General features: G+C 42.6%; 1 protein-coding gene across 4 annotated transcripts in view; it reads right to left on the bottom strand.

Moving 5' to 3' along the window:
* Positions 1 to 16,896, bottom strand: part of UBL7 (ubiquitin like 7) — a 934,199-nt gene that overhangs the window by 342,818 nt on the left and 574,485 nt on the right. For all 4 annotated transcript variants that reach the window (XM_044077768.1, XM_044077769.1, XM_044077767.1 and 1 more), the window contains one exon: positions 9,422 to 9,471. In XM_044077768.1, coding sequence (XP_043933703.1) covers positions 9,422 to 9,471 — 50 coding nt within the window. The remainder of the gene's footprint in view (positions 1 to 9,421; positions 9,472 to 16,896) is intronic.

The following is a 16,896-nucleotide window of genomic DNA, read 5'->3' as shown; positions in this document are numbered from 1 at the left end:
ATAGGTAGATAAGGGTAAATCCTGGCCATCAGAGGAAACAGAAATTTCAGAATCCTGGTCAGAAGTATCATAAGCAAACTCAGTCCTAGGTCTCTCAGAGGGGGAAGGTTGGCTTCCACTGATTAAAGTAATAAGGTCTTCAGTCATTCTTATCATTTGTTCATTAGGCATAGATGCCTGACCATGCGGTCTGGGAGTCAGTTTTCTAGGCATGGTTCTAGTTTTACACCTTGAAGAAGAAGATGGCGCCAGTTTAATATGCAAGTCAGTAGGCCTGAATACACCCTCAGAAGCTGGTGCCTGCACAGCAGCTCCGGACCCAACCAAGGTAGAAACATCCGCAGGTTCCATAGTCAAAGAAGCATCTCGCGGCATACCAGACTCCGAATGGGTCTCAGTAAAGGTCTGCAAATCTGTAGTAGTGGGTATCAGGGGCTGTGAAAGTGCTTCACTGAGAACCAGCTAACTGGGTGGCCTGTCTCCGTCTTTATCTTTGCGTTTTTTTGGAATGTCGGTAGTTGGATGGCTTACTGAAGACATAGCACGATAATTGAGCCGAGCACCAAAAAAATTTAGAAGCGCAAATTTACCGACGACGGATAGTTCGTGGTTTAAATAAGGCACCAATGGTCAGGGCCTAGGCAAGGAATACAGTACGAATGAAAATCGTTGAGGTATTTGCTTTCCACAAGTAATGCAATTATTTACTTTTACTGACATTGATTTAGAGCAAGAAAAAGTTTCCTCAACGGGGTACTTAGCTTTTAGTTGAAGACTTCGGTTCTGAAACTCGAAAACAAAAATTTCAGGAGTCGGCTGACCGCCACTTGCAAACTGCTTCTGCTTCGGGCATCCCAAGGCGAGAAAGATTGATGTAATGATGTCGGCTGCATGTTTTATACCCCTGACGACCTGACGTCATGGAAGAAGAGACAGCAATGAAAGTAGGACCCACGACTTTTCTAATCAGGCCGAATGGGGGCTACTGCAAGCAGATAACCCAAATGTAATGACTGCAACAGTGAAACACGAAGAACATCCTGGATGGGGTCACAGCTGATTTTTTACTGGAATCCAGGGACACTACAGCTGGATCAGCCAATGGATTGTTATAAAATGAACTTGTTGGAATTATTGGTCGTTACAGAAGTGGTCAAGCTTTCCCAAGAAGAAGGGAGGGAGGCAGTCTGGCTCCTTAGATACATCTGTAAATACACTCTCCTTCAGGACATCCACCTCTGTAGAAACACCTAGTGCTGTAGGCGCATAAGGACCATGAAAGCTCTGTATTACAGCTGGGCCTCTGAGCATTCCATAGTCTCCCACTAGACCACTTCCCTCTACGAAGAGCATCCCCAAGGAAAAATTCTCCAGCCATGAACAGAATATGGGGTGTTCTTGAGGACTGACTCATCCTCCTCAGCAGAGATGAACTAGCCAAAATTAGCCAGTTTATCTATTATGAATCATGAGAACCAGAATCCTCGGGTTCAGGCTCCACCTTTCCTTTTTAAAAAGGACTCCAAACTCCTCTGGTTATTTCTAGTTCTGGCCTTTTGGACTTCACAAAGGACATGAAAACCTCAGCCAGTTGAACAATTTGGTCAGTAGAAACCTGGGAAGCAGAATGAGATGAGGCACTACCCCGATCTTGCATGAGGTAAGCTGGTTGGCACCTGTTTAGTCTTCTGTGCCTTATATGTCTCATTGCTTCAGGTTCTGGGCAGGAGACCATAGGTTCATAGGTTGGTACTGGGCTATCTGCTCGAAGGCATACATTAGCCCAGCCACGTTGTGCGATATTCACCGCCCCTTTAGTAGTTCCCTAGACCCTTGTACTAGCAGCTAGTACCCTTGGCCCTATCTAGTAGTGCTGTTGGTGTGATCCCCGGTGTGAACATTCTGTTACCCATCCACTCATCAAGGTTCCTCTTGAAGAGTGATAGTGAGGGGCTCTGTCTTATGCAGCTCGGGACCCTGTTCCATAGTAAGGGAAGTCTCTGCGAAGGGAAACTATCCCTCCAGCATGTTCTATTCATTGTTGTGTTGAGGTTTATATCCCTAGAGTGTGTAGCTCGAGTAGATTTGGTTTTGCTAAGATGGAGCATGTTCAACAATTCTGGGTTGGACATGGCTCTGTACGTTAGACAGAGATCGCCTCTGAGAAAGCGGTATGCAACAGAGAACAGTCTTAGCTTTTTCAATCGTGCAGCATAGGGCAACTGTTTGAGGCCAGTAATCCTCTTGGTTAGGTACCTCTGTAGTCTCTCCAACTGCTGGAGATGTCTAGCCAGGTACATTCCAATTGGTGCATTGTACTCAATAATGGGTCTGATGAGGGAAGAGTAGAGGGGCACCATTACATCCTTAGATCTTGATGCGAACCCTTTCGTGATCAGATGGGTCACATAGAAGGATTTTCTAACCACTTTGGCAACATGGTTATCAAAGGAAAGCGGACTATCTACTTGGGTCCCTAGATCCCTTACTTCTTCTTCAGATTTCAGGGGATTACTTCCTATGTTGTAGTTTACGGGTACTCTGTTTTTTCCAAAGGGGATTACTACACATTGTTTTGCATTTAGCTTGAGACCATGGCTTTGACACCATCCATCAGTCTCATTTAGGCCCTTCTGGAGGATCTCCATGTTGGCCGGAAGCTCTATTATAGCACCCAGTTTACAGTCGTCCGCAAACTTAGTCAGCCACAGCCCTTCCGTGCTTGCCTGTACTTCTGAGAAGTATATGCCAAACAGGAGGGGTCCCATGACAGAGCCCTGAGGCACAAAACTCGTTACTGGTCCAAGACCTTAATCCAGTCTCTAGGAACCTCCTCATTGACAAATACTCTAGGAATTTTGCCTTCCTCTTTAATGATGGAACTACAAGACTCTGAACCCAACGAGCTTTCAGTCTCCAGAGGTGTAGCAGAGATGTCAGTCCAGTAACAGGTGAGATTCCAAAGACATGAGGTCCTGCAAAGTGGACACAGAGGCCTTGGCTGAATTCAATTTTTAGAGAAAAAGCTATGAAAGTGCCACTGTGTGCTTAGAGTCACTGGACTTGGAGATTAAAGTCAACTTTTGGTATGCATCAATAGTCTCCAGATGTGTCTTCCTATGTCACTTGCTGGAGTGTTTCTTTTACAGCAAGAGGTTCCTGGAGGCCTTGGTCAAAGCCACAAAAACATACAGCTAGGCACATGCCCTTTTTTTGACTGCAAACGTCTGGAGAGACTGTCACCTTTTCTGGGTTGCCTTGGAAGTAAAAATGGCATAGTGCAGACAGGAATTCATGTCATACCCTGGGCCAAAGTGAACATGCTCAGACTGGAAGTATGTGTGGGGAATCTGTCTGCCACACACAATGCAATTGTTAACTTTTGCAAATACTTCAGCTCCAAATATGGTATGAGAATCTGACATTAGCTACAGCAACAATAACCAATAAGCAGTTAAGAAAAATCCCCTCTGCAGTACTTATCTGACTTCTGGGAGCAGCACAACTGAAGGACTTAAAGGATTGTAGAATACTGCACATCAAGAAATATCTGAAGATGGCATCATCTGTCACATCCCTTGGACAACTGACAACCCTGCATCTAGGAGGGAGGCCCTCAGCCAAACCCATATGAGAAGAGAAAGCTCTAGAAATCAGGCTGCCCAGTTGAGCTACCTGTGGTCAGGAATACTAGAAGTAAGGACTACAGTAGTGAATATTACAATGAACATATATGCGAATTATGTGCAAAGAATAAGACTACATTTTCTGCAATAAATAACATGAACAAGATGATCAGTAACAGGATGCTGCGGGGTAGGGATCTCTCTACTGCTACACTAATCCCTCTGTCTCTCTCTTTTGAAGTACACTAATACAGCTGTAACATCTTACTTTGAAAAAAGTGACTATACCAGTAAATTGTAACATCTGTGAAAATTCATACTCAGTAAAGAAACACAGGGAGGAGACCGCTACAAGATCCCCTGTTGCACAGCCATGTCAAAACCTGTCCTATCTCTACACTGGGCTTTCAGCTCGTGATGTTTAGTAAATGTGTTGAGCACTCCATGATGCAATCTAGAATGTGCCCTGACAAGAAACATTCTTAAAGGATGCCACACAAACAGCAGCAGCCATAGCGGAGCCTACCAAAAGAGTTCTTTGGTAAACTTACAACATAAGGCAATAAAGGGGCCACACATTTTTCATGGCCTGCTTAATAACATGAATAACTTTATCCCTTAATATGTTCACAGACACTTACTAGACTATTGATCTGTGAGAATCTTAAGAAGCCTAGCCCTGCATTCCCATGGTATTTATCAGTCCTTATATTTTCAATATGAATCTCTAAAGATGGACCGCACAAGTACATGTTGGTTCCATGCATGTTTCCCCTGTCCATGAGAGCCACTGGAGTTAACTCAGGTGTGAATTGTGGTTACCAATCCATTTATTAAAGTTGTATTTGGATAAAGTAAGAAATGTACTCTGTTTTATGTGGAGGGGAAGCTGGCTCCAGAAAAAGTGGTATTTTCCGAGATACATACATCTCCCTCCAGCATGTTCTACTAATCTTGCAAAGGAGACTGAGGTCCCCTTCAGTAGGTGCCTCTGATACTATTGGCCTTTTGAATGTACAACAGGCATAAAAGAACAGGAACTGCTGAGGATCTCTGCACAAAGCAGTGGTTGTCTCTCACTAGTCTCTATGATACTCAGAAGACAGACAAGGCTTTGGGATGGTCTTGCATAGTTTATATGATTTAAACCCTTGATTTTTTTTTAGTGAGGAAGTGTTATGGTCATTCCCGCTGTGACAAGCATGTGGACACGTACATACTGAAAGGATCATTATACCAAAATGATCAGCCTGCAGAGTACAGTGGAACAACTATATCCCTCGATCTGGATGCCAACCACTTCAATATAAGTAGTGCAATGAAAAGGGACTACCTTACATTAGTGGATATGTTGTGCTCACAGGGTAGATATCTGGGAACCTATGTTAACAGTGAACTAAGTATGGGACCAGTTTCCAGTGGGGGTGGGGGGTCATGTGGTAGTTACAAAGGGAATCACGCCAGTTATACAGTTCTTGGCATTTAACCTCCAACCATAATTTGGCACTGTTTGCTTGGAACAGGCTCTCTTGTAACGTGTAAATCTCAAATAGAAGTGGCCCCAGGACTGAACCCAGGGGAACTCCACTAGTGACATCCTTTTTTTTTTTTGTGGTGGTAGAACCACTCATTCTTACTTCCTGTGTTCCATTTGTGTGTGAATTTTCTATCCAGCGAGTTACACATGGATTAACATTGAGCTAAAGAGTTTATCTATAATGCCAGAGTGTGGGATGATGCAAAACACCTTTGTATGGCCCAGATAGGCAGTGTGCACTGATATACCATTGTCCATTGCCTCAGTAACATTTTCAAAGAAATCAGCTAGGTTAAGGAGGAAGGGCCTGCCCTTGATGAATCCAAACTAGGCTGGGTTGACAGTCTGTAGGTCAATTGTATCATTATTAGTTTTATAACATATTTCCTTGCAAATTGAAACTGGTCAGGCTTATGGGTCTGTAATTACCTGGGTCTGCTGTAGTCCCACCTTTGTGAAAGATAATTACTGTTGCTATCCTCCATTCATCTGGCACAAAGCCCGTTTCAATGTTAACATTGAACAGCTTCTGCAGGGGGGGTCTGACAATTCATTTTCAGGCTACCAAACAGGCAACCCCCTATGTTGTCTATCTGGCACAACAGTGTTCTTGGCCCTTGACAGTGCCTTGAGAACTCAATCTTGGGACATTTGATGGGGGGTGTTAATAGATGCGGTATGTGATCTGTGAATACCTCAGGGGAGAGGAAGGTGAAGCTGTCCACCAGTAGTGGACTGCCAAGGTCCTCTTGGTCTGAGCACATGGTATCATGCATAAAGCTGGGCACCATTTCTGAGATTTCTAGCATGGTTAAAGAAGATTTGTGGTTACTTTTTGCTGGTTTGGTTGATTAGGATTTGCAGTTCCTTGTTTCGTTTTGCAAGAGCAATTTTGGCTTCACGAGAGTTGGATTTATTTTTGAGAGCAATGATTTTTTTTTTTCTTTTGTTATAGAGCCTGTTCATATTAGGGTTCCACCAAAGGTTTATCTTTGAATTTTGCATTGCATTTATTTCTGATGGAGACTGATACACCTATGCAATTATTTAGATGTGAACACAACTTAGCAGGGAAGGATTTTGCATAAGTAGTGGGATCACTGAGGTGGAAGGGGTTTTTGAATAGTCATCATCACTTAATTTCAGTAGATTAACCACTGTATAGTCTTTGAACAAAGAGATGCTGCAGGATGCTTCTGGCTTCAGTGTTAAAGAGACTGTGACTGACTTGCGGTCCAATTTGACAAGGCATAAAGTTACAATATGCAAGTAACACAGCTGTCCCATATCTGTACATATTAAGTCCAGCATTTTTATCTCCCCTGGTTGGGATGTTAGTAAACTGATAAAGGGAATTTCTATTTATAAAGACCAAAAATCTCTGAGAGTACATGCTTGAGGATATATATGTCCCAGAGTTGAAGGTGGGATAGCTTAAGTCTCCTAGGAGGATAGTGTTTGTCTTAATACATACGGAATCCATACTGGTTTGGTAGGAGGTATAGGCAATGGGAGACAGAGAGGTGGTCCTCTAGTTGGTATGATGTGATAAGAGTTTTGTTTACAGTGAGTTGGACATGGAAGAGTTCCAAGTCGTTCTCTTGTCTAACAAGTCTGGAGGTGAAAATTTTTTAAGACTAGAGAAACACCTCCTCCTCTAGTGCCTACTTCTAATGTGGTGGGCCTGTATGAGTGCTAGGTATTGAAGCCATTCACTGATGGACCACTTTCACTGGACTTATGCATATATTTACATTTTCCAGGGTAACTAGTACTTGTAGGTTGTGGACTTTTTTTTGGCAAAGGTTCCTAACATTGACCAGCAATACCTTAATGTTCTGATTCTGTTTAATTATGCTGAAAGTTTTTGACTGAATTTGTCTAAAAAAGGTACAAAGGGGGTAGAGACCAGGTTTTACCAAACTTATGAGGCTGATATACATCGTACCCTCTTACAATTACACCAGAATCTAGGCCAATTTTTTAAGTCAATTATATTTGATCATATTAAGGTCATAGGTTAATACTGGACTAACTGAAGGTCTATTTTTAGCCTAGCCAATAACCCAAGGTTAGAATCAAACCCTTTACCTTATGACTATGATGTGAAGACCTTTTATGTCAAACCCAACCTGGGCTATAACTTGTTTCATACATTATTGATTAGGCTGTAAGGAAATTGCCCTCGCCAAACAACGACACTGTCAATAACAGAAAGGGGACCAGAAGTAGTGCAGGACACAATGTAAAGTTCAGGCAAAGAACAGCTGTTTTGCACAGGAAGGGCTGCTGAATTCTTAACAGAAGTGGGAAGGCAACTATGCCAAGAAGAAAAGGAGGAAGTGACACTGCTTAATTCACCATAATGTTTCAAATACCATTTTAATACAGTGTTACCAAAGAGTACACCAATTCTTCCGGAATGATGCAGGTTGCGAGGTTGGCATAATGCTTAAGGTCTTTACCTTACAGACACAAGCTGCAGGGTTTAATTCTTACATGTGGTAATTGGCTAGCCTTCAAATGGCCCATAAGGGCAGTTAGCCTAGTACTAATCTATGATCCTATAAGGTGGAAAAGGTAAAAATGAGATAGAAGTTAATCTACAGAACTAATCTAGCCAATCTTTCCAGTCATGGGATGGGCATAAAACCAAATACATGTCCATTTTAAAGTTTATGAAAGTGTGTCAGTCATCAGAACTCAGACCAGCACACATTCTACAAATGTGTTAGAATTACGGTTATAACTTCAGTGGGACTAGTAATAAGTCTCTTAAATGTTCTCTGCCAGTGACTGATGCTAGCACATGCAATGTGGCTGAATACACAGCACACACCAATTTAAAAGCCTGTGTAGCAGCAACTGTGTAAACTGATGCCTATAGTGGCACAGGATGAACATATAACTCTGACATATCAGACTATCATGAGTTAACCCTTACTATTACATCAGCAGGAGGTCACAGAGACCTGAAAGAAGAATCACAGTACCATTCAAACACAGGGGGCATATACTTCCCTGGCCAATGGCTGTTGCACCACTACATGGAGGGGAAGCAAGAGAATTTCTAAGTTTTGTTTGACAACAAGGCAGACATTTATGAAACAAATGTTAGACTACGAGGGGGTGGAATGTGTTTAGTACTAGGTCTTTTGATCAACAGCCTTGAACCTTGAGTGGTCTGTCTTTTCAAACTTACATTTACTTCCTCATTTCTCTGCCTTTCTTTATTCTTATTATTATTCTTTTAATGTTCATAATTGTGTTTTTTCCTTACTTGACACACAAACCTGATAACCTGGGCTTACCCTCTGCTAAAGTACCACAGCCTACCTGACAATTCTCCAACTTAAGGGTTCTGCAAGAGTAGTTGTTCTTTGACACACTTCATTTCCAGTGTCAAAAAGCCTGTCTGAAAATATATCAAAACCTCAAGCATGAAAGTCATGTTTAAAGTCAAAGCAAATGAGGCACTACTAATGATGACTGAAAGCTGTTGTTAACCTGAAGGGATAACACTGACCTTTGATGAAAACAATTTTGATGATGAAGAATCAACAAAGGAAACGAATGAAAACAAACACAAAAATCCATGCAGTTAACTCTCTTTTCCAACTATTTTTGCGTACATGTAATCAAAGAAAAAAACTAGTTTGGGAAAAAGTACAACTTTTAGATAAGTATAACTGTGACTAAAACTCTGGTATATACTGCTAAAAACCTCCAAGTCAAAGATTCCAGTGCCAGAGATGCTGAATATAACGTACAACTTTTGGCAAGAACCAGTACAGAAAATGTTACAAAATCCTGCAGTAGTTAGCAATCAAGAAAACGATGCATGAAAGCTATTAGTCCTCTTCCAAACACTTCTATGTGTGTCACCATTTATCCCACTCATAAAAGAATTTTAGGGAAATGAAAAATGTGGTTGAAATGCTACAGAAACAGCCCTTTGGATTTTAAAAATTCCACACTCAACTATTTATCACTGAGTAAATCAAGTGCAAAAAAAAGAAGAAGAAAAGGAGCATGCATTTTTATGCTGACACTGGAGACTGTAGTCTGATGCAGTATGTCTGACAACTATAAAATGATGTGAAGATTTTTTCACCCATGGAGTACTAACTCCTAGAAGCTTTCATCCACCAATTGTAGCAAAATTGTACGTTAATGAAATTTATTTTTATACACTGACAATATGGGTTGTCATTGTGGTGGTGCTCATCTATACATATGCAGAATAATGAAAACATACCTGTTGCATATCATCCTCGTCATCAGAAACATCATCAAACATAAAACCTCCTGTTAAAAAAAGAGATCATCATGAAAACTCAAAATGTAGGATATCCAAACTCTATACTCTATGTTATAAAAACATTACAATGTTGAAATTATGGGGTTTTTTTTACTCTTAAAACACATACATGTAATGAAAGACAGGTAAACCGAACCATATTCTACATTCATTCAGTACCTAGCTCCTTTTAAAAAGCCACAACTATCAGTGGTTTATCTCCAATTAAACTGAAAGGCATAGTAACTTCAAAGACAACAGAGGTTCATAGTGTAATCTTATTATCCTTTGATCACAGATTTAAATATAAATGATATGTGAGGACTTACCACATCAACAGATCTGTCAGCAGTCAATTTGAAATTGCTCACTATGATCTTGGAAAAAAATTCTTGCATTCACTAATGGTCATAATAAATGGAGGGTATGTAGTAGGGGATATGCATCTCCCCTGATATATCAGTGTATCTAATCCCTAAATTTACCTTGTTTGACCACCCCCCATAACAATAAGTAAGCCTACCAGAAATACAATAAAGTAAAACTATATAATTGCCTACTTTACAGGAAAATCCACATATAGAAGCCTTTGGAAAAGCAGCAGGGTGAAAAATATTTACTCCAGAAGACACACTCATCATATAAATTAATTTGTGATGAAGCCTTCTGTAGTGGATGATTGTTAGTGATTCTTTTGATAATCCCAGCAAATGAAAATTCAGACTTCTCTCTAATAATTAAACTTGGAGTAAGACTAGTAATGATTGGCACGTGTCATGCAAAAACCAAAAGTCCAGCAGACCAACAATGAATGCTCCAAAGGAACAGCACTTCCAACAAAATGTATAAAAAATCCAAAGTGAATTCCAAGGCTGAGGGCACACAAACTTTAATATCACAAATCAAATCAAATAAAATAAACAAGGAGGTGAGCGCTTTCAGTCAACAGGCTGCTTCTTCAGACCTAATAACACACATCTGAATCCAATTATATACAACTCACTTACCAGTTAATCAATTTAAAATCATAACTTAAATAAAACATGCCCAACTTTAAACTTTGACAAAGTGTTTATTTAAAATGTATAAAAAATATAAAAAAGTGCATATTTCATCATAACATTTCACAACCTATTTATAAACACAAAGACAAATACATCCATTAGTGTAAGAGTGGACGGGTTTTAAGTACAGGCTTTAAACTAATACACTCATTCAAGCCTGGAGGCTTGTCTGGATTCAAGTGCACTATCCATTCTTGCTTCCTCTTCTCTGTGAAATTCTTAACCCCCCCCCCGTTACATTCTAAGACTTCCAACACTAAGAACTAAAAATCCTGACCAATTCCAAGGTCTGTTGCATGTACTGCTAGAGCACTTTTCATTCTATTCTAACATCATTAACATGTTCTAAAACCCTTTCCCTCAAAAAAGAAGTTATGTACTTACCATAACGTTTCATCTGAGTAGTTATACTTCATTTTTCTGCAACCTGTGGGTATTCGGATCCATATCGGATCCGAGCTGGCAACTTATTTTCGAGCATCTGCTCCGAGCTCCTCCTCAACCCATAATACACCACCATCTCTTATCTTCCCTCATATCGTGTTTGCTGCAACTATACACTTTAGCAACTCAACTAAATAAACCTAACATGTTTATCCACATAGGTTCATAGGTTGGTACTAGGCTATTGGCCCTAGGGCCTATACAAGCCTAGCCATAACAATTCCCTGGCTATTTCTTCCCACACTATTTACTTCCCTAGACCCCTGTCTAGCATGGCGACTGACGTGATCCCCTGGGTGAATTTCCTTTCTCCCATCCAATCATCAAGGTTCCTTTTGAACAGGGCCAAAGAGGCGTTCTGCTCGACAGGTATGGGCAGCCTATTCCAGAGTCTGGGGAGTCTCTGAGTCAGGAACCTATCCCTCCAGCATGTTTTGTTTATTGTGATGACAAGGTTTAGATCCCTGGAGCGTGTGGCTCTGAGGGATTGGGATTTCTTTAAGTGTAGCATGTCCAACAGCTCTGCGTTTGACATGGCCTTGTATGTTAAGCAGAGATAGCCTTAGAGTAGACGATATGCGACAGAGTATAGCTGGAGTTTTTTAAGGCGGTCAGCATAGGGCATCTGCTTTAGGCCTGTGATTTTTTTAGTGAGGTATTTCTGCGGCCTTTCCAGTTGTTGCAGATGTCTTGAGAGGTACATACCAAATGGGGCATTGTACTCTATAATGGGTCTAATGAGGGATGAGTACAGTGAGACAATGACCTCTTTTTTTCTGGATGAAAAGCCCTTAATGATGAAGTGTGCCACATAGAAGGATTTCCTGACTGTAGTGGCGATGTGGTTATTGAAAGTGAGACCACTGTCCACCTGTGTCCCTAAGTCTTTTATCATACTTTCAGTGTTTAGTGTACTGCCACCTATGTGGTAATTCACAGGTACATGTTTTTTCCCAAAGGGGATAGCTATACATTTCTTGGCATTGAGCTTGAACCCATGGCTCTGGCACCAAGCATCTGTTTCTGTAAGGCCCTTTTGTAGAGTATCCAGATCATTTGGGGATGCAATAATGGCTCCCAGTTTGCAGTTATATGAAAACTTTTTTAGCCAGAGTCCCTTATTTTTGGCCTGTACTTCAGAGAAGTAGATGCCAAACAAGAGAGGTCCCAGGACTGAATCCTGAGGTACTCCACTTGTCACTTGTCTGGAGCTGGATTTGGAGTCAGCTACTTTTACAGTGTGGGTTCTGTCAGTAAGCCAGTTGGCAACTCATCGAGTGATGAAGGGATTAATGCTCAGCTTAGTAAGTTTATCTATGATTCCAGAGTGGGGGATGGTGTCAAAGGCCTTGGCGAGGTCCAGATAGGTTGCGTGGACTGCCTTGCCCTCGTCCACGGCTCTGAAAACTGATTTGAAGAAGTCAATCAGGTTCAGGAGACAAGATCGGCCCTTCACGTACCCAAACTGGGTGGGGTCCAGTGTTTTAAGGTTGCCAATGTCTTTGTTTATAAGTTACATGCCAATACGTTCCATGGCCTTGCAGATAAGGCTCGTCAGACTGATGGGACGGTAGTTTCTGGGATCCAAGGTGGATCCCCCCTTGTGGAGTGGGATAACTGTAGTTGTGCGCCACTCAGTGGGCATGAAGCCTGAGGTGAGGGCATGATTAAACATGACACTTAGGTGAGGTGCCAGTTCATTTTGTAGTATCCGCATGAAAAGGTCAAGGGGACAGAGGGTGGGAAGGCTGCAGAAAAATGAAGTATAACTACTCAGATGGAATGTTATGGTGAGTACATAGCTTCTTTATCTGAAGTAGTTAACTTCATTTTATCTGCAACCTGTGGGACAGAGCCCCCAGCTACTCATAAAATCCTGGGAGGCCCTCATGGAAGGATATTCCTGAGCACCGCAGAGCCAAAGGATGCTCTCCCTCTGGAAATCAGATCTAACTTGTAATGAGAGATGAAAGTATGTGAATTTGCCCAAGTTGCTGCTGCACAAATGTCATCCAAAGGAACCTTAGACCAAAAGGCAGTGGAAGTCGCCATGGACCTGGTAGAGTGAGTTTTAATCAGACCAGGAGATAAACCCTTGGCTTTGTAAATATGTAAAATGCAAACAGTGATCCATCTGGCTAAAGAAACCTTAGAAATGGCCTTTCCCAAATGAGGTTTAGAAAATGAGACAAATAATTGATCGGACTTATGGAAGGGTTGTGTTCTATGAAGGTAGAAATGAAGTTGTCTATGAACATCTAACAAGTGAAGTTTATATTCACCTTTGTTCTGAAAATTTGGAAAGAAAACAGGTAGATTAATTGTTTGGTTTATGTTTGATTGAGATGCCACTTTGGGTAGAAAAGAAGGATTTGTACGGAGAGAGACCCTGTCCTTATGGAAGACCAAATAAGGAGGCACGGCAGACGAAGCCTGAAGCTCAGAGACCCTCCTAGCTGACGTAATAATCATCTTCCATGATAAAAACTTTAAATCTACTGATGCAGCAAGTTCAAAAGAAGGAGTTACTAATGACTGAAGAACCAAAGTGAGGTTCCAAGGAGGAACCGAATCTTTGATGGGAGGACGCAAAAGAAAATTGCCTTTTAGAAAGGCTTTACACAGCCTAGAAGAGGCTAGGGCGATCTTAGTTTCACCGACATGAAAATTAGAAATGGCTGCCAGCTATACTTTCACCATGGAGGAACTAGCTCCTTGCTGAAAAATACTAGTCAAGAAATCCAACACCGTTGGAATAGGGGCTGTAAAAGGATCCAGGCTTCTCTGAGAGGCCCACATAGAGAAATGTCTCCATTTACTGCGAAAAACTTTCCTAGCGGAATCTTTAAGAGAAGCCACTAGTATAGATTTAACGGGATGAAAGATCGGGAGTCCTGGCAATCAAGGGAACTGGAGCAGCCAAGTTGTCAGCTTGAGACTATCCAAATTGGGAGGGTAGGCACCCAAAGGATGAGAGATATGATCCGAGCAGGGATCCAGAATCCACGGAGGAACTAGAAGATGAGACCAAAGGAAGGGGAACCAAACTTGACGAGGCCAGAATGGGGCAATGAGGACCACTTTGCACCCCAGTCGGCAAGCTTTCTGAAGAAACTTCGGAATGAGTGGTAATGGTGGGTAAGCATACAGTAACCCGGGGGACCAAACATGGACTAGAGTGTCTCTGGGGGCATCCCCTGGTGAGGGAATCGGAGCGAAGAACTTGCTGCACTTCGCATTGGAAGGAGATGCGAAGAGATCGCAGCAAGGCTGTCCTCATGCAAGGAATATCTCCTCTGCTACTGACTGTTTCAGAGACCACTCGTACAGCATCAGAATAGCCCGACTCAATCTGTCCGCTAAAATGTTGGAGCATCCCGGGATGTGCTTTGTGATCAGAAACCGACCGGTGGAAATCGCCCACTTCCACACTTTCATGGCCTCGCGACAGAGAGGATAAGATCTGGTTCCCCCCTGCTTGTTGATATACCAGACAACCAACATGTTGTCTGACTGAACTGCAATCGTACCCGGAGGAAGGACAGTGTGGAAGGCTTTCAACGCTAAAAGTATGCCCTCATCTCCAGAACATTTATGCGCATTTTGGTCTCTATCTGGGACCACGTGCCTTGGACCGTCCTTCCCGAACAATGTCCACCCCACCCGAGTTAGGAGGCATCCGTGGTCATTGTGGCTTGGGCTGGAGATGACACGAAAAGGCGTCCTGCTGCAACATCCGGTGAATGGAGCCACCAAAGGAGAGACGTCCTGCTGGTGTGATTGATCCTGATCGGAAAATCCATGGGCAGGTCTAGCTAAGACCATTGGACAGCTAGAGTCCATTGAAGGACCCACATGTGAAGGTGTGCACAGGGGAGAATAGAGATCGCAGCAGCCATGGAGCCCAGGGCACGGAGAACATCGCTCACCTTTGAAAATTTGAGGTCCACGATTGGAGCGTTGTGGAACCTGAGGTTTAAGATCCTGTCTGGCGTTAAGAAGACTTAGTTGCAAAGTGTCTAGCCGTGCCCCGATAAAATCTAAAACTTGTACTGGTTGCAAAAGGGATTTCTGAACATTGACTGCAATCCCCAGCCGATCTGCCAAGAGAAGAAAGTAGTCTCGGGCCAGACAAAGAAGACTCTTGGTGGATGCAGCGAAGAGCCAGTCATCCAGGTAAGGAAATACCTGAATTCCCTGAAGCCTCAGGTGAGCTGCTACTACTGCCATTACCTTGGTAAACACCCTGGGGGCTGTGGTGAGACCAAAGGGTAGAGCTCTGAACTGGAAGTGACTGGCTCCCAGCTGGAAGCAAAGAAACCCCCTGGAGCTTCTGTGGATCTTGATATGATAGTAAGCATCCTGGAAGTCTAACGAGCACATCCAGTCGCACTCTTGGAGATAAGGTAGAATGGAGTGTAGGGTGACCATCCGGAACTTTTGTTTGGCAACAGACAGGTTCAAGGTTGACAGGTCTAAAATGGGCCTGAGGTCCCCTGTCTTTTTTGGCACTAAAAGGAACCTGGAGTAAACGCCTAATCCGGATTGGTCGAGGGGGACCAGTTCGATGGCTCATTTGTGAAGCAGCTTTGAAACCTCTAGAGCTGTGGCCTCCCTGTGAGCAGGTGGGACATCCGGGAGGCGTCTTGTAGCACTTGGCGGTGCAACAAATGGGATAGTGTAGCCTCTGGTCAGGGTCATACCGACCTGGGCCACATGATCAGAGAGCTCCTCTATGTCTCTTTTCATGTAATCCAGGGAGGTACATCTCAGGTCATTCACACCAGCATGGACAATGATGGAGTCGTATTTGTACTTGCTTTGGAGTGACCTGAGTGCTTGTGTTATGTGGCGGATCCTGGCACCTGACAGGCAGCTTACAGTAACCTTCTCCTTGTTCAGCCTGGTGAGAGGGACGTCAGTGTGTCTGACAACAGAGTCACCTATTACAAGTGTATTAGGTGTGTTGTTTAGCCTTAAGGGCTGCGACTGTGTGGCACACTGACTTTGCGAACTATGTGATACGTAGGTATTGTTGTGGGGTAGCAGTTGCTTGGATGTCTGCTCTGGAGGTCTCTGTTGCTTGGGCAGATTTTTATTTAGCGCCTCCGAGTATGTTTTTGTGTGTTTATGTGTTTGGTTTGCTGTTGCGATAGGTCTATGCGAGACTGGATTTGTGGCGTGTGTGACTACCTTCTCCTCCAGACTGACCATGCCAGTACTATGTTGAGAGAGCTCAGCCTCCAGTTTGGCTATATAGTTGCATCTCTCACATATATTTGAGCTTGTTGGGAAGAGGAGAGGGTGGTCTGTGTGCATAAGGCAGTTGTAACATTACCTCAAGATTCCCATATTCACCAGCTGGACTGGAGAGTAAACCTGAAACTGACTTTTGGACATGCCAGAATAGTATAAGGAATTACTTTTTGACTTGATCAAAAAGGACCAATAGGGAGTTCAAGTACTTAAAGGGAGTATAAGAGGGTGTAGTGCTTTAGTTTATTAGTGCTTACTTATAAGACACTTATCCTAGCTACTGCTATTGTATGCGGATTGTGCTACTAATAACCTGGTTTATTTTGCTTTTTGTGAGACGTGTTTCAGATTTTATGTAGGGAACACAAATATGATTTTGAGGGAAAGGTTTTTAGAACATGCTAATGATGTTAGAATAGAATGAAAAGTGCTCTCGCAGTACATGCAACAGACCTTGGAATTGGTCAGGATTTTAAGTTCTTTGTGTTGGAAGTCTTAGAATGTAACGGGGGGGGGGGTGATTTTAAGAATTTCACAGAGAAGAGGGAGCAAGAACGAATAGTGCGCTTGAATCCAGACAAGCCTCCAGCCTTGAATGAGTGTATTAGTTTAAAGCCTATACCTAAAACCCATCCACTCTTACACTAATGGGTGCATTTGTCTGTGTGT

This window comes from Protopterus annectens, chromosome 7.part0, assembly GCF_019279795.1.
Source record: "Protopterus annectens isolate FY-2018-M chromosome 7.part0, PAN1.0, whole genome shotgun sequence".
NCBI lineage: Eukaryota > Metazoa > Chordata > Ceratodontiformes > Protopteridae > Protopterus > Protopterus annectens.
The sequence above is the reverse complement of the archived record's forward strand: the minus strand, read 5'-3'. Positions and strand labels throughout refer to the sequence as shown.